This window comes from Symphalangus syndactylus, chromosome 6, assembly GCF_028878055.3.
Source record: "Symphalangus syndactylus isolate Jambi chromosome 6, NHGRI_mSymSyn1-v2.1_pri, whole genome shotgun sequence".
Classification (NCBI taxonomy): Eukaryota; Metazoa; Chordata; class Mammalia; order Primates; family Hylobatidae; genus Symphalangus; species Symphalangus syndactylus.
Genome location: NC_072428.2, coordinates 35,543,497 through 35,569,447, shown reverse-complemented (window position 1 = coordinate 35,569,447; position 25,951 = coordinate 35,543,497). Strand labels below are relative to the sequence as shown.

The window sequence follows — 25,951 nt, the reverse complement described above, 5'->3', positions numbered from 1 at the left end:
GGGGCTGCCTTCCCTGGCGCATATCCCAGCGCAGCACCCGGCGCTGCCGAGCCACCTCCCCCGCCACCCGCTAGCAAGTTTGGCGGCTCCAAGCCAGGCGCGCCTCAGGATCCAGGCTCATTTGCTTCCACCTAGCTCCGGTGCGCCCTGCTAGGCGGGGACCCTCGGGAGCGATGCCGATGGATGTGATTTTAGTTGTGTGGTTCTGTGTGTGCACTGCCAGGACAGGTAAGCATGACTGTGGCGGTTAGAGGGATCGGGAAATGGGGGTGCCCACAGCCCACGGCGGCGTGGGGAGACCTGGAGCCGAGCTTTGCGCTGGTCTGGGGAACGGCGGTAGCGAGGATCGGTTCCTGGGATCTCTTTGCCCTGCTCGGAGTGACAGGGTGAAAAGAGAGACTCACGGGCTTGAAGATGTCCCCGTTGAGTGCCCCTTCTCAGGGGACCCGGCCTCAGGGGCGCAGGAGTGAGGGGCGCGGCCGAGCGGGCGCACCCTCTTGCTGCTAGTAACCAGCTTTCGGTCCCAGGGAGTCGAAACCCGCAGCAGGGCGGGCCCGCGTGCCCCGTGCTCCCGAACTTGAAAGGTGTTGTGGAAACCACTCTCGCCGACCCCCGCCAGGCTGGGAAGGGGTAGCTGCGGGAGTCGCACCCGCAGAGGGAGCGCTTCCCGCTGGCAGGCGCGGCCGGGGCCCGGGAGGGCGAGGTGCGGCGAGGTGAGAGAGCTGCGGGAGAAGCCTGGGATCCCGCGATCTCCTCCTGTCCCTTCCTGACTACCCAGGAGAACTCCAGGAGTATTCTCCTCCGCCCCTCTTTGCTCCCAAGGGCTGGGCGAACAATTATCTGAGGGAAATATAGCAGTGGAGACAATCTGGGGAAATTTTCTCAGGCTCAAACCAGTTTTCTCTTGCCATAATCGCAGGGTTCGGGGTGGAGAGGGGGAGCAAGGATGACGCGTGATTGTCTGAAGTCCCCACTTCGTTCTGCCTCCGGAGACGCAGTTGTGAGGACTCTCAGCGCATCTTCTTCCTTCTGCTTCCACCGGCTCCCTTGCCCAAAAGTCCCCTGGGATTCGGAGACTGGCTTGCAGCCTCCTTCAAAGAGCTAGCAGTGGATGCGGGGAGACTGGGGTGAGGTGAGGTGGGGTGAAATGTAGGAAATTGGCAAAAATAGGGCCTGTCAGCTGGGGGGAGTGTCGGAGGTTTGCAATCCTACCCAGCCATCCTCCGTACGCGCTGCACCCCAGAATCTGTGTGGTCATTCCCTTTCCCTTTATTCTCCCCCCTTTACCATCCTTATTTCCTTCTCTAGAGGCGTGGCCTTCTCTGTAGGCCAAAGAGCAAGTTCATCTGGAGAGGGCTAAGAAGGGGCGTCTGCCCTTGGTTGGCTCAAAAGTTCCTTCCGCTTACGCCCAGGCGCCCCTCTTTGGCAGTTAGCCCGCTAGAAGAGCCAGCGTCTAGGAGCTTTCAGAGCGCCCTTCCCACTTCCCCAGGACTGAGCAGGCAGCGGCTTTCGTCTGGTTAAGAACGTTGAGTATGGATTTCTCCAGAGACAAAAGAAACCTCCCATTCCGTTCCTTGCCTCTATCCGAGCTTCCCAGGCTGCGGAGACGCCAAGGCTCAGTCTAGCTTAGAATAGTTGCTTCTTGAATTCAGCCCCATCCAGATGGGTTAGTCTTTTAAAACCAGAACACGCTGAAGGAGTGCGCGCATCCTAGGAAGATCAGGACAGGCAAGACTAGTGCAGAGCGTGGGCTACGGGCTCTGAGAGCGAGAGTCTGGTGCTCATGGACACCTTTCAGAGGAACCGCAGACAGGAAGAAGCTAGATAGGGAGGGGGCAACCCGTTAGTGAGTTCACATCCCTAAGTGCACATCACTACGGAATATGCCTAAATCCTTTGTTCTCATTACTCCTTTGGAAAGTCGCCAAAGTACCCTTATCACGGAATGGAAGGTGTTTCGGTGTTCATTGCTTGTGGAGGGGATCTTTAAGAACAGGTATTTTCCCTCTTTCCACTTCCAATCCCCTTTAAATCTTGTAAAAATTTCGTTGTAGGGGAAGATTCATTCATGTATTTATTCATTCAACAAACGATGTCTTGCTGGGTGCCAGGATTTCTTATGCAAAGAGGAAATGACTTAGTCCTTGACTTCTAGGAACTTACAGCTTAGCTGGGAATCTAGATAGAAACTGGCAGGCATTTTAATTTTACAGATTGATGGGGGGTGGTGGAGAGGTAGGAGTATAAGTTTGTATTAAGGAAATGTGGAGGAGGGACAGTTTGAATTAGTTCTAGGAAGGAGTGGTGGTCAGGGATTTGAGAGTTGTGCCTTCAAGGCTTTCTAGGGAGTTTTCCAGGTGGACAAAGTGGGAAGGCATGCTTGGCAGAGGGAGCAGATTGAGCAAAGACAGGGAAGCATGGAAGGATCTGACCCATTGGTTGTGGCTGTTGCCTAGGGAGCTTGGGTTCTCAATGTCACTTGGCACTATTTGAACACTAGAGGCCACATATTTCTTCTACACACATTATCAGAAGAATCAGAGAGACGGGGGAATTACCTCTCAATTTGTACACTTAAAATATCTTGTAGCTTGAGAGGGTATAAGAGTAGCTTTCTGGAGGCAGCCCTCTGATTCTGTGCAGGAATCACCATTTCCACATCATCCATCCACCCTCTTCTTAGGTAACAAAGGCTGGCTTGTGATTAGTTTATCAGCATCCAAACAGCTGCGTTGAAAGTTTCTTTGTCAAGTGGGACAATTGTTGTCTGGGCTGTTAACAGTCCTAAATGAAATAAACATGTGGTTCACTTAGTGAGCTGCTCAGATATCACCGGCTTTCAATGGAACTGAGTAGATGATATCAGGCACATTTTAATTAAAGCAAGACTGTAGTGCAGACACAGTAGCATATGAAAAGATCTAATGATAGGTGTCATGAGGAGCTGCTTAAATCTGCCTTGTTCAGAGAACTTGTTTTAGAGTGCAAAGTGGAGTCAAGACGGGAGGTGCCATTCTCCAGTTCTTATTATTTCTGGTTGAGAAATAATTCGGAGATTTTCAGGTACATCACTAATAATGAAAATTTAGAAGGCTACAATAATAGCAGTAATAACACACTGTCTCTATGAGTTTTCACCAATGCTTAGGCAGTGTGAATAATTGAAAACTCAATAATTATTCCCACATTGCTTTCCAGTTTGTTTTGGTCACCAGGGTAGAAGGTGAAGGGAGTACCTATACCTTCAAGCCCTACTTACTAAGTGAGTGAATGTCTTTTACTGCCACCTGCTGGAAAGGAGAGATTTTTTTTTTTTTTTTTTTTGAGATGGAGTTTTGCTCTTGTTGTCCAGGCTGGAGTGCAAGGACATGATCTCGGCTCACCACAACCTCCGCCTCCTGGGTTTAAGTGATTCTCCTGCCTCAGCCCCCTCCCCCCTCCCCCCGCCCCCAGTAGCTGGGATTACAGGCATGCACCACTACACCTGGCTAATTTTGTATTTTTAGTAGAGATGGAGTTTCTTCATGTTGGTCAGGCTGGTCTCGAACTCCTGACCTCAGGTGATCTGTCCGTCCCGGCTTCCCAAAGTGCTGAGATTACAGGTGTAAGCCACTGCGCCTGGCCGATAGATTTTCTTTTGGAAAGAACTCTCAGGTGGATCATTAATTATGAATTGAATAATGGAACTGTGAACATGAGCCCCCAGCCTCCAAGGATCATGGAAAATACTGGCCAGCTTGGAACAGGCGTAGAGCATCTTCTTCAAGAAAATTGCTTTTGGGGTATTAAGGACCTTTGTAGGGGCCCAGGGGCCCAAACCTGATTAAGCGTTTGTGAAATTCTGTGGTTAAATGAGCTCTTGGAGCATCATTCTAGCATTATTTTAGTCTGCATGGTCCAGAGGAAAACAGCTTCCACCATGGACAATGTGCAGGAGTGAATTTGAAGTCAGCAAGACCCAGGAGGATTTCCTGGAAAGCCTATGTCTGGGACCTCAAAGGTGAATTGAGTGGGCTGTGGGCCCGAGCATTCCCTGGGTGGGGGTGAGGCGCAGCCAATAGCAGCAGCAGGTATCTTTGTTAGGGTGGAGGTTCTGAATCCTAGTCAGGCCTCAAGTGCCTCTGTGACATTGACATGCTGCCTTCCAGGTTTTTAAAATATTTCTTCCCCAGGAGCTTTTTATCTTGCTTAATTGTAATTCCCAATTTCAGCCATTTGTAGAGCCGTTATGTCCAAAGTAGAGAACTTTAATAGAGTTTCCTAGGAAAGGGCAAGAGCTCCGTGCTTGGACAAGAAGCAGAAATGTTAATTTTTTTTTTATGAGACCACACTCACACTACATAAGGTTCAAGAGAGCCAATGTAAATGCTGCCTTGTTAATAGGTTTTCTGATTCCCTAGGCAGTATGCAAAGTGCTATCCTTTACACATCCTGCTATGGGCAGGAGGCATTTTCATCCTGGTGGGGACCAATTAAAGGGAGAGAAGAAAACTATCCAGAAGCCTAACTGATTTCTGTTTTTTGGCTCTGTTTTTATGAGGTGTTTTCATAATAAAAAGCAATACATTTATCTTAAAGCCAGAGAAGCTCCTTCTGAGTTGTGGGCAGGGAGTTGGGGAGCGAATATAGATTTCATATATGGATTTTACAAGCAAACCCAGGGTGAGAGGCCCTTCTAGGTCAACTGGGCAACTGGGCATGGAGAGGGGCTGGGAGAAAAGGGGCCATCTGTACCTTTTGTATGATTCCAGTGGAGTTGAGGACCAGGGAGCTGGAGTGGTCTGGAGAACTGGTCTTATTAAAGACAGATGAAACAACCCCCAGCTGGGTACCACCTATGTGCCAGATTGAGCTGTTGAAGTGTGAATATAGTTTCCCCTGAGGCCTCATGAGTCTGGTGTAACAGGTACCAGTATCTTTTTACACATGGTAACCCAAAACATGAAATTTCCTGTAGCAGAAGATATGAAGCCACCCGTGTTATCGCTGATATGGAGTACTAGAGTTCTGAAGTCTCTGCTTCAGCAATCCCTTCAGGGAGGCAGGTATTAACATTCCTATTTTATAGATGAGGAAACTGAGGCTTAATAAATGAATGCTTTTTTTAAGGGTACAGAGTTAGTAGAGGGAAGAGACTGGACTGAAACTGGCTCTCAGTTTAGTGTTGCTTCCACAGTACTTTCTGGATTGAGGGCACTGTGTTCTCATTTGGGGGTGGGGATTCAAGGACACCACTGGGGTATTCTGCTAGTACTACAGAGTTTGTTTGGGTATTTGAAGGCTTGCCCAATTAATTGCAGGGCTCTTAGTCTGGGAGATTTGAGCATCTTAAGGATGCCATTATAGAAGATCTTTAGTCCCTGCATCGGTCAATATTGTCATAATACTTTTGTATAACAAATAACCCCAAACTCAGTGGCTTGAAGCAAACCATTGATTTTGGTTCACATATCTGTGAATTGTGTTTGGGTTTGGCTTATCTAGGCTGCATTTGGCTGGGCTTGGTTTCAAACTCAGGTAGGCTGCCCACTCCACACATCTAGGTCTCCTTGGACCAGTGGACCAGCAGGGACATGTTCTTATCATGATGTGGAAGTAGACGAGAACAAACCCCACTGCACAAGTCTCTGCCTGCATAATGTTACTAACATCCCAGTGGCCAAAACAAGTTACATGGCTGGCCTCAAAGTCAAGAAATGGGGAGGTTTACTCCCATTGTAGTGGAAGGAACTGCAAAGCCACACAGTAAAGGCTGTGGATATGAGAGGGGTAAATATTTGAGGCCAATGTTCAGTCAACCACTGTCCTTTTAGAAAGTTTCCTTGGCTTGCATGTCATCCATCATCTCATACTATCCCCAGATATGCGTATTGCTCAGAGGTCATTGCACCCAAAGTATTGATCGTGCATCAACTCATTAGATAATTAATCAGGTCTTAAGTTGAGACCCTGTCTGCCATCTGTCCAGGTTTGTGAAAGGCACTTGGGCAACAGGGGTGCTTCCTTCTTCTTGCGTCTGGTGAAGGGCACATTCCCCAGACCACTTTCCAAATTCCTGGCCAGAGAAACACCAACTTGGAGGTCCCCTGAAATTTAATTTCTGCCCTTAAACATAAACCTTAGAACCCTCCAATTATATCTCAGAAATAGAATAACATCCAAGCTCCTTTTGGGTCACAGGGCTTATATGATCTGGCCCTTCTCTCTCTCCCCCTTTGGCCTCTCTTCTTTTTTCTTTTCTTTTCTTTTCTTTTTTTTTTGATACAGAGTTTCACTCTGGCACCCAGGCTGGAGTGCAGTGGTGCTACAGGATCTGCTTCCTGGGTGCAGGCGATCCTCCTAAGTAGCTGGGACCATAGGTGTATGCCACCATGCCCGGCTAATTTTTTGATCTTTTTGTAGAGACATGGTCTCCCTATGTTGCCCAGGCTGGCCTCAAACTCCTGAGCTCAAACAATCCTCCTGCCTCAGCCTCCCAAAGTGTTAGAATTACAGGTGTGAGCCACCATGCCTGGTTGGCTTCATTTTCTACTTCTCTACCCCTGGCCCATTCAGTTTCAGCCATGCTGGCCTTTCTTCTGTTCTTAGGACACTCCTAGTTTGTTCCTCGTGTGCATGCACCCTTCTCTGCATGTGGAAAGCTTCGTCCCATCTTGCCTTTTCTAGTCATTCAAGTTTCAACTCAAAAGAAACTTTTCAACCCCCCTTTCTAAAGTAGGACCCCCATCCAAGTTGCTTTCTATCCCATTACTCTATTTTCTTCATGGCATTTATTGCCATCTCAGATTATCTTTTTCATTTGTTTATTTTTTGCCCTCCCCCACCTAACCCACAGGAATGCGAGCTCCATGAGCACATCAGGAGTGCCAAGCAATGTGTGTGCTTTATAGTAAGCACTCAGTAATACCTGTTGAAAAAATTATGAAATGAATGAATGCAGAGTGAATGGAAGGAAGACATCTTTGGGTCAACTGGAAGGGGAAAACTTAAATCTTCAGTCCAGGGGACATGGGGAAGCCTGATAGAAACTGAGAAGGCAGTTATGGACACTTTGTCTGCCTTGGCAATAACAGGTTTCAGCTCTAAAGAGGCCTTCCTGACCAATCGTCTGTTGACAGAAGCCTAGCAGGTCCTGTTTCCTAACAGGAAAAGAGTAAGGAAAGAGTAGATTTCCTTCTCCAAGGCTGTAGGACCAGGGGTTAAGGTGGGAGGACAGGTGAGGTGGTGATAGCTTATGATGTCCCAGTGAACATTCACGCAGTGGGTGCAAGCCCTCCAAATCTTGTCTCAGTGACTGCATTACCATCAGATGAGAGTTGACAGCTGTTGCTGATTAAAACATTTCCAACAGCACAGTCAAAATTGCACCGTTGAGATGATAAGTGTAGATAGACACAGCCTTTATGAATGGCTTAAACACAGCCCCTTAAAGTGATCACTATCCTTATTAATACATATAGTTGGAAATCACTTTGCAATCATGAATGAATCATTGCTCAGAGCACCCCCTGGGTGAGAGGCATCTTTAGGGATTTGTCTTTCTCAGACAAGGGAAGAGGAGGCTCAGGGCTGTATTTCTCTGCATTAAGGTTCTCTAAAAAGAGTTATCAGGGTATCTGGCTTTCCATCCAGGAATCCCCTTGGATGGAAATATATATCCATTATTCCAGGGATTCTCCTTCCTGGCCAGTCCCTCTGCCACCCTTCTTCAACAGGGACAGGGTCCTTTTCCACTTTTTTCCTCCTTAGCACAGGTGATTGTGCCTGATTAATTAGGGAACACTTTATGGAGGTGTTTACTCGTGGTGGTGGGTCAGATTTTGCTACTGCATCTGTCTCTGTGGCAGGTGGATCAGGGCCACAATTTTGTATCCGCAGTCACCACCTCTATAAAGCTTGGAAACCCCGTTTCTTCATAACTCACCTGACAGCAAAACCTATCCTGAGTTGAACTCATTTCATGGCAAGACTTTATCTAAACTGATATCAACCTATTTATAATCTTTATTTATTCCAATTAGAGAAGTATGTCATACTTTTTGCTTCAGAAATGTTGTATTTGATTATGGGGTTCTGAGTTAGACTTTGCTAAAAATGTTACATAAAATGTAGTATATAGGCCATATTACCTTTCTAACATATGGCACCTTCTGAATTCCGAACTATATTTAACCCCAGGAGTTTTGGATAAGAAATTCTCAATCTATAACTGGGGGTGGGGTTGGGGGAAGGAACAAAGAAATTACAATATTAGCGGGGTGAGGGAGCAAAGATTTGCTTTTCTTTTCCCTCCATAGACAAAGACTTTCCAAGCACTCATCACTGGCTTCCTTGTATTCCCTGCCACTCCCTGACTCTAACCTCTGCTCTATAATGCTACTAACACTCTGCATTTTAAGCCCAAACAACTCTTTGTTCCTTTCCAGTGGTGGGCTTTGGGATGGACCCTGACCTTCAGATGGATATCATCACCGAGCTTGACCTTGTGAACACTACCCTTGGAGTTGCTCAGGTGTCTGGAATGCACAATGCCAGCAAAGCATTTTTATTTCAAGGTAAAGGTACCTCCTATCTTGCACGGTGGCAGAGGTGGGGGAGGAGGGTCTGTCTGGGGAGTGCTCATTTGTTGTGTGTTTGTCTGGAGATCGCCTTTGCTATTTCTCTTGTGTTGCGGTCCTGAGTGTTTAGATATGCAGGGGATATTATTCTGAGGGCAGGAGGGAGGCATTAGAGATCACGATGGTGAAATATTTGGTTTGGCAGTAAAATATTTCCTTGATATTGGTGAGGATCTAAAGTGGGATGAATTCATAAAATACTTGAAAGACATTGACCAGCCATATTATTGTTACAGGATATTTCTCTAGCTGTTATCAATATCTTTGCCTGTACTTATACCTACACCTATATTTACATCTTTCATCTAGTGGATAGGCCATAAGAACAGAGGAAAACTTATGGCTGCATTCTCCTTGGGGTAGAGCTTACTCACTTCTGCCCACTATAAGCTGGACTACAATTCATTAAAATATTCAGCAAGTATTTATAGAGAAAACATGGTGTGGTTCTTAGAAGCATGGTGTTTTTCACAATTTTGGAGGCTGTGAAGTCCAAGAATAAGGCATCAGCAGATTTGGTACTTAGTGGGGGCTGGCTCTGTCTGCTTCCAAGTTGATGCCTTGTTACTGTGTCCTGTGGAGTGCTGTGTCCTCAAATGGTGGAAGGGATGGCAAGGCAGAAAAATAACTAGCAGTTTCCTTCCCAAAGACACTAATCCGTTCATGAGGGCAAAGACCTCATAATTTAATCACTGCCTGTAGGCCCCACCTCTTAATACTAATGCACTAGGGATTAAGTTTTAATATGAATTTTGGTGGGACACAAATATTCAAATCAGCAAAGTGATATGTCAACAGATACTTAAAAAATGGATAGAAAGCCTGGTATAAGAAGGGGTGGGGTCTCAGAGCATTCTGAATAGAGGAAATAGTATGTATAAAGGTAAGGCAAAAGCCAACAAAAAGACTTTCGCATGCTGGAAGGGTGGTGAATGTCTGGAGGGTTAGACAGAGACTAGGTTATATGGTACCCTGTTGGCAGTGCTGATATTCTGCTGATATGTGTGGGTTTGGGTGTACTGATGATTTATGGCTGGTGTCCATTTTGATAGGTGGGACGCCATGTACTTTTTGTTACCTGTTTTAAGTATTACCCTTGCCCATAGGCCAGTTAACGGCTTTGTGCTTTACTCTCAGAGAAGTGGGGCCTTTGTAGAGGTTTAAACAGGGAAATGAACTGACCAGATACCATAGTAAGGCAGCCTGGATATTGCTCTACGAATATGTCTGGCAGGGTTCTTTTAACTCAGCCTTTTATGATGATAACAAAAGGATTATTATAGCATGGCTGAACCAACATAATAGAATGAGATTTACATATTTACAGTGCAGATAACTTAAGACTTGTTAATGACATATAGGAAATCTACAGTTATTATGTAACGATATATAACAAGACTATGGACATACTAATTTTCACTTACTCCTTACTAACGAATTGGTGAAGTATGTAAGCTGGGTATGGTTAAAAGACTAGACTGAATTACTTTGTTGTTGCATTTTGTGAGATCTGCCCAGTCACTGTTGAGAGTCCATACCTTTCTTGATCTGAGCAAGGCTGCTGACACTTTATAAACAAAGTTGCTATGAAAACCTGGCTGGTCTGTAAGCTTCAAGAGGGCAGGAGTCCTGCTGATCTAGATACTCCTAGATCCTCAGGGCCAACTATTGTGCATGAAACATAGTAGGTGATTAATAAATATTTTGGAAGGAATTAAAATTTCTTTTGTACTATGTACCTTATAGAAAGCTTACTGCTTGCTTTAGTCACTACTATTCATTCCACAAGCGTAGGTCCCCTGAGCTGGGACTCTACTCTCTAATCTGTGTATTCTCTGTTTTGGCAACGGTCTCTGTGATGTCTGCCCAGCTACAACAACTGGGAGGGATTTTCAGCTTCTTTGGTGGGAAGAGTAACTTCTTTATGGAACTTTGACTGAGAAGGCCTTTCTCTTATAGCCCCTGTGATTATATTCGGCTTACCTAGAAAATTCAGGATAGTCTCCCCCATCTCAAGATCAGTAACTTAATCACATTTGCAAATCCCTTCTGTCATGTAAGGTAACATAATCATAGATTCTGTCAATTAGCACCTGGACATTTTTGGGGAGCCATTATTTTGTTTACCACAAAGTCTGCCCTCTAGATCCCAAAGATTCATGTCTGTCCCACATGCAAAATACATTCACCCCATCGCAGTATCTCAAAAAGTCTTAATCCATCATAGCAACAACTCAAAGATTGAAATCTCCCCTAATCTCAGCTGAAAAATTCTACATCTCATTAAGTAATCTAAATCAGATATGGGTGACACAGTTGGTATAATCCATTTTGGGGGAAAAATTTCTCTCTATTGTGGTCTTATGAAACTGGAAAACAGGTAATCTGCTTCCAAAATACAATGGCGGGACAGGCATAAGATACCAGTTATAGATATTTCTTCTGTTCCAAAGGAAGGAAATGGAAAGAAGAAAGGAGTCACTGGTCCCAGACAATTGTGAAATTCAGCATTGCAAACTCCATTGGGTTCAAGTCTTAGAAATAATCCTCTTTGGTTTTGGCTCTGTCTTATGGCTTGTGGCTCATTCCTCTGAGACATCGTTCATTTTTCATGAAGGATAGCATTTGTTTGCAGTTGAGTAGTTTTATCAGCTTGTTTCCTGCCTGTAAAGTTTTGGGGGTTTGTCAGACATCTTTCATTGTGTCCTCTCTCAGTCTTCTTCCGTCCAAATTGGCAGGGTTTCTGTTGGTATAATATTCTCAAGAACCTTGAAGGTGTCCTGTCCACTAGACAAGCAGCTTATCCACAGATCTGTCCTAGATAATGCTGTCTCTATTCCTGACTACTTCTGAGATGGCTGAAGGGAATCCTTGACTCACATACTGATCTCTACAAAGAGGCCTCTAGGTGATTGAATATTTTGGTCTTTTGATCCTTCCAAGGCACTATCAAAAAGTTGTTTAGCCACAAATTGGCCCTAGAGCAAGATTTCCTGATAGTGTGTCTCCTTTTATCGTGTTTTGCAATCTGGGTAGGCTGAGAACTCCCTGAATTATCAAGTCCTGACTCCTTTTTGCTTAACGGCTCTTCTCTCAATCCCTTACTTTTCTCTCACATTTTGCCATAAACAGCAAGAAGAAATCAGACTGTAACTTCAACACTTTGCTTGGAAATCTCCTCACCTAAATATCCAAGTTTATTTTACTTTCCACAGAACTACAGGACAAAATGCAGATAAGCTTTCTGGCATCATGTAACAAGGATCCCCCACCTTTGGGTATTCATTCAGTAATATGTCCCTCATTTCCTTTTAAGCCTTCGCTGGGATCACTTTTAATATCTATAGTTATTTTTAACTCCCTGTTGAAGGCAATTGGCCTTTTCTACCATGCTCCTTAAAAATTTTCCAAGCTCTACCTATTACCTAATGCCAAAGCCTCTTCCACATTTTTAGGTATTTGTTACAGCAGCACCCCACTTCCAGTTACCTAACGTTTGCAGTGGTTTCTTACTGGTGCTATATCAAATTACTACAAATTTAGTGACTTAAAATAAATTTATTATCTTATACTTCTAGAGGTCATAAGTTCACAAAGAGATTTACGGGGCTAAAACCAAGGTGTTAGTAGAGCTGTGTTCTTTCTGGAAGCTCTACTGAATATTCATTCAGTTCATTGCCTGTTGCAGTTTCCAGAAATTGCCACATTCCTTGGCTCACGGCTGCATCAGTCCAAGGTTGACTTCTGTTGTCACATTTCCTTCTCCCTGATTCTGTCATCATATTTTCTTCTCTGATACTGACCTTCTGCCTTCCATTTTCCCTTATAAGAAATCTTGTGATTATGTTGGAACCACCCAGGTAATCTAAGTATTCTCATCTCAAGATTCGTAATTTAATCACATCTGCAAAATATTTTTTTTGCCATGTAAGATGACATATTTACAGGTTCTGGGTATTAAAATATGAATATCTTTTGGGGCCCATTATTCTGTCATAGAATGGCTAAGCATTGTTGGGAATAAATGTGAACATAATGATGTTTCCTGAGTACTACAATTAAATCTTCCTTTTTCTAGTGCAGTACTGTCCAATCAAAATGTATTGTGAGCTGCATCTTTAATTTTAAAATCTGTAAGAGCCACATTAAAAAAGTAAAAAGAAACAGGTAAAATTAATTATATATTTTATTTAGCCCAACATATAAAAAATATTATTTCAACATATGGTCAACCCAAAAATATATTAATAAGATATTTTACTTTTTTTTAAAAAACAAAGCCTTCAAAATTAATTGGTATTTTACACTTAAAACACATTCCGATTTGCATGCTAAATTTTTAATCTGTAGTAATTGATATGTATTTTGATTTCATAAAATTTAAAGTTAAATAAGTAGATTCATCAAATTATTCTGTACAGACAATTATTAGATTAAAAAATTAAACAGGTTTATTGAGGTATAATTATATTATAATAAACTGTATATTCAAAACATACAACTCGGTAATTTTAATATACAAATATAACTGTGCAACCATCAGCACAATCAAGAAAAATGAACATAGTTATCACCCAAAAAGTTTACCTTTTTTCTTTTATAATTCCTCCCACCTACCTCTCCCAACCTCCACTTCTAGACAATTATTGATCTGATTTCTGTCACTATACACTAATTTGCATTTTCTAGAATTTTATATAAATCGAATCATACAATATGTGCTTTTTTGGTCTGGATTCTTTTACTCATTATGGGTATTTTGAGATTTATACATATTGCAATGTGTAAAGTGCTTTTCTTACAGGCAATATCTAGTTGGGGGCTTAACTTTTTTTTTAAACCAATAAAATAATTTGTGTTTTTTCATCAGGGCATTTAGACTATTTACATTTAATGTGATTATTGACATGATTATATTTAAATTTATCTTCTCGTTATTTGTTTCCTACCTGTTCCATGTATTCTTTGTTCCCTTTCCCCTCTTTATGTCTTCTTTCAGATTAATTGAATATTTTTTACAACTTTGTTTTATCTTCTTTGTTGGCTTATTAGCTATAACTCTTTGTTTTGCTGTGTAGTTTATAAACTCCTGAGTACGTTGTTATTTTTATTTAATGAGTCAATTATCTTTTAAACAGATTTAGATAATAGAATCAATTATACATTTAACTCACGTAGTTTATTTTTTTCCCCAACTTTTGTTTTAGGTTCGGGGGTACCTGCCCAGATTTGTTATATGGGTAAATTACGTGTTGCTGAGGGGTTTGGTATACAAATGATCCCATCACCCACGTAGTGAGCATAATTCCCTATACGTAGTGTTTCAGCCCGCAAACTCCCTCCCACTGTCTCACTCAAAGTAGTCCCCAGTTTCTATTTTTCCCATCTGTGTCTGTACTCTTGCAGTTTCTGTTTTCTGTATTCTTCATTCTTTTGTATAGCTTTATATTTCCACCTGATATTATTTTTATCCTGCCTGAAGGACTTTCTTTAACATTTAACATTTCCTTCTTCACTAATATTTCTTATAGTGCAGGTCTGCTGGTGATGAATTCTTTTAGATTTTGTATGTCTGCAAAAGTCTTTATTTTGCTTTTATATTTGAAATATGTCTTTGCTAAGTATAAAATTCTGGGTCTATAGGTTTTTGTCCCCATTCTTTAAAGATGTCTTTTCACTTATATTGTTTCCAATGAGAAGTCTGTTGTTATCATATTTTTGTTCCTCTGGAGACAAGTATTCCCTGCTTTTAAGACTTTCTCTTTGTCACCGATTTTGAGCAATTTTATTATGATGTCCCTGATGTGGTTTTTGTCATGTTTCTTGCATATGAGATCTTTTTTTTTTTTTTTTTTTTGAGATGGAGTCTCACTTTGTCGCCCGGGCTGGAGTGCAGTGGTGCAATCTCAGCTCACTGCAAGCTCCACCTCCCGGGTTCACGCCATTCTCCTGCCTCAGCCTCCCGAGTAGCTGAGACTACAGGCGCCTGCCACCATGCCTGGCTAATTTTTTTGTATTTTTAGTAGAGACGGGGTTTCACCATGTTAGCTGGGATGGTCTCGATTTCCTGACCTCATGATCCGCCCGCCTTGGCCTCCCAATATTCTGGGATTACAGGCGTGAGCCACCGTGCCCTGCCGCATATGAGATCTATTGAACTTGGGAAAAATTTGGCCATTATGTCTTCAAATATTTTTTCTGTTCCTTTTTTTTTTCTGTAGGGACTACAATTACATGTATATATCTGACCACTTAAAGTTGTTCCATAACTAATTGATATTATATTTATTTAAAATATTTACTTAAGCCAGGTATGAGGGCTCACACCTGTAGTCCCAACACTTTGGGAGGTTGAGGCAGGAGGATTGCTTAAGCCCAGGAATTCAAGACCAGCCTGGGCAACATAGTGAGACCCCCATCTCTACAAAAAATAAAACAAAAATTATTTTAAAAAGACTAAAAATTAAATTAAAAAATTTAAAACATTATTATTTTTTCTCTCTGTGTATAATTTTTGATCATTTCCATTGTTATGCCTTCAAGGTTACTAAACTTCTGTATTATCTGTCATTAGTATCACTCAGTGTATTTTTTACCTCATATATTGTAGTTTTAACTCTAAGTTCAGTTTGACTGTGTAAAAAATCTTCCATGTCTCTACCTAACTCTTTGAGTACATGAAATAAAGTTGTAATAACTGTTTTAATGTTGTTAATTGAAAATTCTAATAATTGTATCAGTGCTGGGCCAATTTTGACTGACTGATTTTTCTCCTCATTACTTCTTCCTTGTGTGCCTCTTAATTTTTGATTAACGGCCAGTCATTGTGAATTTTACCTTCTTTGGTACTGAGCTTTTGTGTATTCTTATAAATACCTTTGAGTTTTGTTCTAGTTACTGGGAAACAATTCAATTCTTTTAGATCCTACTTTAAAAGTTTGTTAGATGGGCCCAGAGAAGTGCTAGTGCTAATAGCTGGGGTAGAACTAATTATTTACCGTCACTGAGGCAAGATCCTTCAGCGTACTCTACCCAATGACTCGTAAGTCATGGGATTTTCCAGTTTGATGGCTGGAAATAGGTACTATTTCTGTCCCTTGTGTATGCTGGATACTGTTGCCTTTTGGGTGGGTCTTTCCTGTCCTTGGGTAATTTTCTAACATGCATGCACAAGTTAGTACTCAGCTGAGTGCTGATTTTGGGTAGATCTGTGTTTCTGTCTTTGTGCTGCTATCTTCTCTTGTGTATACTGTCCTGTGAAATCTAGGTGCCTTGGTGTCCCCAGACTCTCAGCTTTCTCTCCTCAACTCAAAGATTGCCTGAGTTCTGCCTTCCTATGCTACGCCTGGAAACTCCCTCAGAGCAGTCAGCTATGGTAATTATAGGTCTCATCTCTTTTGTATCCCGTCTCTGAAGGATCACTGCCCTTCATTGACTGATGGCTAGTTCTTGAAAACTGTAGTTTCATCAAATATTCACTATAAATCTAAATTAAAATTAATTAAAATTATACAAAATTGAAAATTCATTTCCTCAGCCACACTAGCCATATTTCATGTGCTCAATTGCTTTATGTGGCTAGGGGTTACCATATTAGACACTACAGATCTGGAGATGCTCAGAAATTTTACTGTTTCACCACAGCTCTGTTAATATAGGCAGGCTTCAAAAATCCTGTATTTTAAGGTTAATGTATAATAGCAACTATCAAGCTACTTAAGTTCTCTATCTCAAAATACTTCCATTTACTCACTGATAACGTGGAGGTAATAATAGTACCTACTATATATGGTTGTAGTGAGGGTGAAATAATACATATAAAGTGCTCGAACAGTACTTGGTGGTGAGCTCTCATTAAACTTGAGTCTATACATTTTAAAGTAATAGGGTATAGCTTTGGCTTTTTTTCCTTCATGTGTATCATCTGCCTTATGTGTTATTGATGTCAGATTTTAACCCAGAGGTAGATTAGGATAGTGGAAAAAGCAGAAGATTGGGGAAGGGCAGAAGATTAAAATTAGCATTTTTTGTTTTAATTTATTTCATCCTCACTACGATGATATAAAATAGTTACTATTATTACCCCCTTTTATCAGTGAGTAAATGGAAGTATTTTGAGGCAGTATTTAAGGGTGCCAGTGGATATGTCTTTTAATGTCTTCAAGCCTCAGTTTCCTTGTCTGGAAATGGGACGAATAAAGAGACTGATAAGAATTTAATGACTGCATATGGGAAAGCACTTTCAAAAGTGCAAAGTGTAAAAAAAACAGTTCATTATCATTTCCTTCATTTATTTTTATTTCTCCTAATATTTCACCATCTAATGTCCAGCTGTGAATTGTGTGTTCAGAGAATGAAAACCTTCATTTCCATGCTAGCCTATTAATAATATCGATACATTTAAATAGAAACCTCACTTAACTGGGAACATTTCTACAGTACCAATTCCAAAGCCTGGTAGGATTTATTTTGGGGCTAGCCAGCTTTTGAGTTATCTTTGTTACTGCTGTCTTTGTAGAGCGCAAAGAATTGAGTAAGTTTTTTATTTTCTTCTTGCTTGAAATAAAATTTTTTTAGGGTGTTAAAAGAAAAACTTAAGACAAATTAAATTTAACAGAATTTAATTGAGCAAAGAATGATTCGTGAATCAGGCAGCCCCCGGAACCAGAATAGGTTCAGAGAGACTGTCACTGCCGCGTGGTTGGAGAGGATTTATGGACAGAAAAGGGAAAGTGATGTACAAAAAACGGAAGGAAGTGTGGTACAGAAACAACTGAATTTGTTATTGCTTGGCATTTGCCTTGTTCGAACATTTGGCCACTGTGGCTGAAACTTGGTGATCAATATGAGTAGGTTACAGTCTGTTTACACACCCAGTTAGGTTACAGTTCACTATGTATGGAGAAACTTTCAGGTGGAATTTACAAGGAGGAAGCTTTAGGCTAAACTTAACTTAACAATTCTCCCCTTTCAGTGCCCTCTCCAAATTGAGAAGCTGACCCAAACTCTAGGCATTGAAGTGACTCTGTCATTATTGTAAATATATTTAGTTGGTCTCAAATATCATCGGGAAATAGTAGAACATGTGGGTGTAGGGGCTTCAGTTTTTTTTTTTTTTTATAGAGGTTAGAGTAGAGGGGTCCCTTTTATGTTGGAATCTCTTGTTTTCAGGAGAGAAAAAAACACCTGATCTATTTTGGGATCTCTCTCTCTCTCTCTCTCTTTTTTTTTTTTAATTTTTAGCTTGATTATGTTATATTTAGTATGAGTGACTTCATTTTGGTTTGATCTGATCTGGTCTGTTGGGGACTAGTATACGAGTTTTGTCTAAAAGAAGGGCTCTCATAATTTTGTTTAATTCTTTTAGTAAGATTTTTTCTTACTATTTAATTCTTATGAGTACATTATTACATATGGTATTGAATATTTTGATACAGGCATACAATGTGTAATAATCGTCAGATATTAATGTAGATGAGTGTGACCAAAACTTAGGACTTTAGTGCTATTTTTAGTTATTATTTTGAATTTTTGGTCTCAGTATGTCATTTGTAGGTTATGGTGTCTTTATGACTGTGTATTTTTGTTTTTTGATTTTTTGTAGTTTCAGTAGAAGACAGACTATTTGACATTTTATGAATGGCTATGTATAAATATTTACAATTTTTGGGAGAATGTAGTATGCCAGGGAGACTAGTATTATGAATATTAGGAAGATAATGTTAAGAATATGGAGTATGTTTTTTAGTTAGGGTCTTTATGAACTAAATTTTATTTATTTTTTTGAGACAGTCTCGCTCTGTCATCCAGGTTGTAGTACAGTGGCACAGTCTCTGCTAACTGCAACCTCCGCCTCCTGGGTTCAAGCGATTCTCCCACCTCAGCCTCTCACCACGCCCAGCTAATTTTTTGTGTTTTTAGTAGAGACGGGGTTTCACCATGTTGGCCAGGCTGGTCTCGAACTCCTCACCTCAACTGATCTGTCCACTTTGGCCTCCCAAAGTGCTGGGATTACAGGCATGAGCCACCATGCCCGACCTACTGTAACTAAAAGTTAAATAGGTTAAAGAATGAGTTAGACAGACTATTTGTTTTAACTAAGTAGTCTATTTTATTAATCTCGTATAATTGAATCTCTATAATGCTCAATGTATTTTTTGATGTGTAACAAGAAGTGTCACTAACCATATAGATTTTTTCCTGTTTAATTAGTATGCAATTTAAAGTAAATTATTTGTTTTATTTAGTATACTTTTAGTAAGAGAATTTAAAGAAGTCTGTTTCGTAACCATAGTTTTCATAGCAGAATTTGTTATAGAGGCTATTATGAGAGACAATGTTTTTTAATTTTTTAAATTAAAAAAGTTTTGTTTTGTCTTTGCTTTTAAAAATAATTTCAACTTTTATTTTAGATTCAGAGGGTACATGTGCAAATTTGTTACTTGGGTATATTGTGTGATGCCAAGGTTTGGTGTATAATTGATCTGGTTACCTGGGTAGTAAGCATAGTACCCAGTGGTTTTTCAACCCTTACCCATCAATCGCTTCCCCCTCTAGTAGTCCCCAGTGTCTGTAGCTGCCATCCTTATGTTCATGTTTATCCAATGTTTAGCTCCCACTTATAAGTGAGAACATGCAGTATTTGATTTTGTTTCTGCATTAATTTGTTTAGGATAATGGCCTCCAGCTGCATTTACGTTGCTGCAAAGAACATGATTTCATTCTTTTTTTTATGGCTGTGTGATATTCCATGGTATATACATGTATACCACATTTTCTTTATCCAATCCAACATTAATGGGCACCTAGATTGATTCCATGTCTTTGCTATTGTGAATAGTGCTGCAACAAACATATGAGTGCATGAGCTTGTTGGTAGAATGATTTATTTGCTTTTGGATATATATGTTATATACCCAGTGATGGGATTGGTGAGTCAATGGTAGTTCTGTTTCAGTTCTTTGAGAAATCTCCAAACTGCTTTCCAGAGCTGCACTCATTTACATTCCCACCAACAGTGTATAAGTGTTCCCTTTTCTCTGCAGCCTCACGAACATCTGTTGTATTTTGACTGTTTTGAGCATCCGTTGTATTTTGACTCTTTAGTAATAGCCTTTCTGACAGGTGTGGGATGGTATCTCTTTGTGGTTTGGATTTGCATCTCTAATGATGAGTGATGTGGAGTGTTTTTTCATATGCTTATTGGCTGCTTATGTGTCTTCTTTCTTCTTTTGAAAAGTGTTTGTTCATGTCCTTTGCTCACTTTTTAATACTGTTATTTGGTTTTTGCTTGTTCAGTTGTTTAAGTTCCTTATAGATTCTGGATCTTAGACCTTTGTTGGATGCATAGTTTGCAAATATTTTCTCTCATTGTATATGCTGTCTGTTTACTCTGTTGATAGTTTTTTTTTTTTGCTATGCAGAAGCTCTTTAATTAAGTCCCACTTATTAATTTTTGTTTTTGTTGTGATTGCTTTTGAAGTATTAGCCATAAATTCTTTGTCAAGGCTGATGTCCAGAATGGTATTTTCTAGGTTTTCTTCTAGGATTTTTATAGTTCGAGGCTTAAATTTAAATCTTTAATCCGTCTTGAGTTAATTTTTGTATATGGTGAAAGATAGGAGTCTATTTTCATTTTTCTGTATATGGCTAATCAGTTATCCCAGCACCATTTATTGAATAGGGAGTCCTTTCCCTATCACTTATCTTTGTCCACTTAGTAAAGATCAGATGGTTGTAGGTGTGTGGTTTTATTTCTGGATTCTCTATTCTGTTCTATTGATCTATGTGCTTGTTTTTGTACTAATACCATGCTGTTTACTGTAGGTTACTGTAGTCTTATAGTATAGTTTGGTAACAGAAAATATAGAAGTGGGGTAATGTGATGTTTCTGTGGGGTAATGCTCTTTCTGCTTAAGATTGTTTTGGTTATGTCAGCTCTTTTTTGGATCCATACACGTTTTAGTGTAGGTTTTTTTAAATTCTGTGAAAAATGATGTTGGTGGTTTTATAGGAATTTTATTGAATCCACAGATTGCTTTGGATTGTGTGGTCATTTTAATCATAGTGATTCTTCTAATCCATGAACATGGAATGTTTTTTCATTTGTTTGTGTCACCTAAGTAATTTCTTTAGCAGTGTTTTATAGTTCTTGTGGAGAGCTTTCACCTCCATTGTTAGGTGTATTTCTAGGTATTTTATTTTTGTGTGTGTATATTATAAATGAGACTGTGTTCTTGACTTGGCTGTCAGCTTGAACGTTATTGTTATATAAAAATGTTACTGATTTTTATACATTGATTTTCTATCCTGAAAGTTTACTGAAGTCGTTTATCAGTTCCAGGAACATTTTGGCATAGTCTTCAGGGTTTTCTAGGTATAGAATCATATCATCAGTGAAGAGGGATATTTTGACTTTTTCTTTTCCTGTTTGGATGCCTTTAATGTCTTTCTCTTACCTAATTGGTCTGACTAGCACTTCCAGTACCACGTTGAATAGGAGTGGTGAAAGTAGACACCTTTGCCTGTTCCAGTGCTCAAGGGGAATGCTCCCAGCTTTTGCCTGTCCAGTATGATGGTGGCTGTGGGTTTGCATAGATGGCATTTATTATTTTGAGGTATGTTCCTTTGATGTCTAGTTTCTTGAGGGTTTTTATCATAAAGAGATGTTGGATTTTATCAAGCTTTTTCTGTGCCTATTTGGATGATCATATGGTTTCTGTTTTAGTTTATGTGGTGAATCACATTTATTGATTTGTGTATGTTGATTGCATCCCTACTTGATCATGATGAATTAACTTTTTGATGTGCTACTGGATTCTGTTTGCCAGTATTTTGTGGAAGAATTTTGTGTCTATATTCATTAGGGTAGGGATACTAGCCTATAGTTTCAGTTTTTCATTGTGTCTGTTTTTGATAACAGAGTGATGCTGACTTCATAGAATGAGTTAGGAAGGAGTCCTCCCTCGATTTTTTGGAATAGTTTCAGTGGAATTGGTACCAGCTTTTCTTTGTGCATGTAGTAGAATTTGGCTGCGAATCCATCTGGCCTGGGCTTTTTTTTGGTAGACAGGATTTTTTAAAATTACTTATTCAAGCTCAGAACTTGATATTGGTTTGTTCAGGGGTTCAATTCCTTCTTGGTTCAATCATGAGAAGTTATGTGTTTCCAGGAATTTATCCATTTCTAGATAGATTTTCTGGTTGGTGTGTATAGAGATGTGTATAGTAGTCTCTGAGGATCTTTTGTATTTCTGGGGGATTTGTTGAAATGTCACCTTTGTTTTTTCTGATTGTGCTTTTTTGGATATTCTTTTTTCTTTGTTAATCTAGCTAGTGCTCTATTGATCTTGTTTATACTTTCAAATACCCAACTTCTGGTTTCATTGATTCTTTGGGTGGACTTTTGGGTCTTAATTTCTTTCAGTTCTGCTCTTATTTTAGTTATTTATTTTCTTCTGCTAGCTTTGGGGTTAGTTTTTTCTTGTTTTTCTAGGTGTGAAAAACACTAGCTTTGGGGTCATTTTTTTCTTGTTTCTCTGGGTGTGATGTTAGATCATTGATGTGAGATCTTTCTAACTTTTTGAGGTAGGCCTTTAGTGCTATAAACCTTCCTCTTAACACTGCTTTTGCTGCAGAGGGATATATTTAACATTATTGCCACATTTATTTTAAACTATGCCAAAAGGGACCTAATAAATGATGTCTATCTAGAAGAGGGAAAGCCTTTGGTAACGTTTTTCATTTTTTAACCTATTATAGGTTGTAAGGAGTGGACTATTGTTTTGTTTGTGCCTGATTATGAAGTAATAAAAACACTATTCAGTTTTTTTGGTCCACATCTCACCATTTATTTTTTATTGTCTGACACTGTCACAATAACTTCAGAAAAACTACATTTAACAAAGTTTAAGCAAAGAATAATTTGTGAATTGAACAGCCACCCTCCCCAACTCCAAACAACCAGAATAAGTGTAGTACTGTCACGTGGTTGGAGAGGATTTACAGACAGAAAAAAGAAAGTGACCAACATAAAACAAAAGTGAGGTATGGAAATAGCTGAATTGTTTATAGCTTGGCATTTGCTTTATTTAAACACTGTTTAAACAGTTGGCTGCCTTTGGTTGGCTAAAACTCAATGATTGGTGTAAGAGTATGTTACAGTCTGTTTACACATCCAGTTAGGTTTCAGTTCACTATGTATAGAAAAACCTCTAGGCCAAACTTACAAGGAGGCAACTTTAGACCAAATTTAGCAACAAATTGGCGATGGTGCCGGTAAAAGAATGAGTGTCTATGGGTAAGGCTGGCACAGATATTTAAGCTGAAAACCATCCTAAATACCAGCATTAGATTTTCAAAAATCATTTTGTAATACCTCTGCTTTGCTTTGAGTGGTACTCGGAGGAGATCTGAGAGTTTGAAACTATACTTCTCCTTGACTGACAGTGTCTTAGTGTTAAGTAGTTGGGAGGATGTGTCATTGGTGGCTCATTTATAAAAGTGAATTAGAATATGCATGAGTGCAAATTCTTTAATATGTTGCTTTTTTTTTTTTTCTGCCAGGAAAGTGCTACCTTTCAGGAGTTCTGCTTCAAAAGAGTTTCTAAAGGAAGAATAGATTGTATCTTTCAAGTAGCTTGTTTTATGTGACAAGATAGAACAAAGGCTAATGTAGCTGCTTCCAGGGGAAGATTCAGGAATTTAGCACCTATTTGCATTCTGGGCTTTGAGCTACATGTTGTGGAAGACCTAGATGAATAAGGTAAAGATCTCAGCCTCAACTAGGTTACAGTAGAGAAGGGCAAATATGACCTCTGGCACCCTAATTCAGAATAAAAGAGAACTGGCTTGCCATCAAGTGTGGATAAAGTCTTAAGAATGTTCAAGAAAGAAACTTCGTACTGGATAACCTGGGAAATGGTCTTTGGGGGAGGTGGCACCTGCACAGACCTTGGAAGATGTACAGGAGTTAAATATGTGGTTTCTTTTTCATGGGAACATTGCCCATGTGTAATCATTTTCACAAAACGGTGCTTGATGCTTGAGCTATAGCTGTTAATGCTCAGAAAATCTGAGTAAGATGGAATTACCCAAAGGGTTTGTTTAATGCCAATCTCCAGATTTCCTGCCACCCACTGTTGCCCAAGTCTGAATTGTTTTTTCTGTTGATTGGATGAGCCTAGTCACTAATTACCTCAGGGAGCATTTACTAGTCAACCTCACTTTGAGTGGAGTGATTTAGTATAACTTTGCATTTAATCAATTAGGCGAGTGATTCAATTCACATACCAGTGTCTCCCAAATATAGGTGTTTTTGCTCTTGCCAAATAAAAGCTCAAGCTAGCTGTGAGAGTGGAGTGGTTTTTCAAATCCCTCTCTGGGGCAAATTAACACCTGCACTGGCTTATTCTGGAAGATCATTAAATGGCTTTGTGATTATCGTAGAGCAAATAAACTGTGTTTATTCTCCAAATCTGTCCACTTCTACCGTCTGCACTAAAATCTATTCTCTCAGTCATGCTCCTTCTGCCATCAAATAGTACATTAAGGAAAGCAGAGACGGAGAGAGACAGCAGAGAATGCAAAATCATAAGAATTAGTTTAGAGATTATTTAGCTATATGGGCCAATTTCATCTGAACAAATTAACCTTGGGCAAATTGCTTTATCTCTTAATGTGTTGCCTCTTCAGACATTGAATAATAATGATAATGTCCAAGGTAGAAGATATTTTTAAGGATTAATTTAGATAACTTAAATTCATGGTGTGAGAAAAAGACATTTATACTAAAATTTCTTTCAATAGTTTTTGGGGAACAGGTAGTTTTTGGTTACATGGATAAGTTATTTAGTGGTGCTTTCTGAGATTTTGGTGCACTCATGACCTGGGCAGTGTACACTGTACCTAATGTGTAGTTTTTTTATCCCTCACCCCATTCCTACCCTTCCCCACAAGTCCCCAAAGTCCATTATATTATTCTTTTCCTTTGCATTCTCATAGCATAGCTCCCACTTATAAGTTATACAATATTTGGTTTTCCATTCCTGAGTTACTTCATTTAGAATAATGGTTTCCAAGCTGGGTGTGGTGGCTCATGCCTGTAATCCCAGTACTTTGGGAGGCCAAGGTGGGCAGATCACCTGAGGTCAGGAGTTTGAGACCAGTCTGGCCAACATGGTGAAACCCTGTCTCTACTAAAAATACAAAAATTAGCTGGGCATGGTGGTGCACATCTGTAGCCCTAGCTACTCGGGAGGTTGAGGCAGGAGAATTGCTTGAAACTAAGAGGTGGAGGTTGTAGTTAGTGGAGATCATACCACTGTACTCCAGCCTGGGCAACAGAGCAAGACTCTGTCTCAAAAACAAAACAAAACAAAAAACAAAAAAGAATAATGGTCTCCAACTCCATCCATGTTGCTGTGAATGCCATTATTTCTTTCTTCTTTATGGTTGAGAAGTATTCCGTGGTATGTATATATATATATATATATATATATATATCACATTTTCTTTTTCTTTTTTAAAAAATTTTATTATTATTATACTTTAAGTTTTAGGGTACATGTGCACAACATGCAGGTTTGTTACATATGTATACATGTGCCATGTTGGTGTGCTGCACCCATTAACTTGTCATTTAGCATTAGGTATATCTCCTAATGCTGTCCCTCCCCCTTCCCCCCGACCCCACAACAGTCCCCAGTGTGTGATATTCCCCTTCCTGTGTCCATGTGTTCTCATTGTTCAGTTCCCACCTCTGAGTGAGAACATGTAGTGTTTGGTTTTTTTGTCCTTGAGATAGTTTGCTGAGAATGATGGTTTCCAGTTTCATCCATGTCCCTACAAAGGACATGAACTCACCATTTTTTATGGCTGCATAGTATTACATGGTGTATATGTGCCACATTTTCTTAATCCAGTCTATCGTTGTTGGATATTTAGGTCGGTTCCAAGTCTTTGCTATTGTGAATAGTGCAGCTATAAACATGTGTGTGCATGTGTCTTTATAGCAGCATGATTTATAATCCTTTGGGTATATACCCAGTAATGGGATGGCTGGGTCAAATGGTATTTCTAGTTCTAGATCCCTGAGGAATCGTCACACTGACTTCCACAATGGTTGAACTAGTTTACAGTCCCACCAACAGTGTAAAAGTGTTCCTATTTCTCCACATCCTCTCCAGCAGCTGTTGTTTCCTGACTTTTTAATGATGGCCATTCTAACTGGTGTGAGATGGTATCTCATTGTGATTTTGATTTGCATTTCTCTGGCCAGTGATGATGAGCATTTTTTCATGTGTCTTTTGGCTGCATAAATGTCTTCTTTTGAG

The 25,951-nt window shown here is 40.1% G+C and overlaps 1 protein-coding gene across 5 annotated transcripts in view; it reads left to right on the top strand.

The window, feature by feature from the left end:
- Nucleotides 1–25,951, top strand: part of NELL1 (neural EGFL like 1) — a 932,871-nt gene continuing 906,920 nt past the window's right edge. For 2 of the 5 annotated variants that reach the window (XM_055282142.2, XM_055282141.2), the window contains exons 1-2: nt 1–228; nt 8,427–8,555. In XM_055282142.2, the coding sequence (XP_055138117.1) occupies nt 174–228; nt 8,427–8,555 (184 nt within the window). In that variant the 5' untranslated portion in view covers nt 1–173. Of the gene's footprint in view, nt 229–4,957; nt 5,042–8,426; nt 8,556–25,951 lie in introns of all 5 variants that reach the window. The other 3 variants (XM_055282138.2, XM_055282139.2, XM_055282140.2) reach the window with 3 other exon arrangements.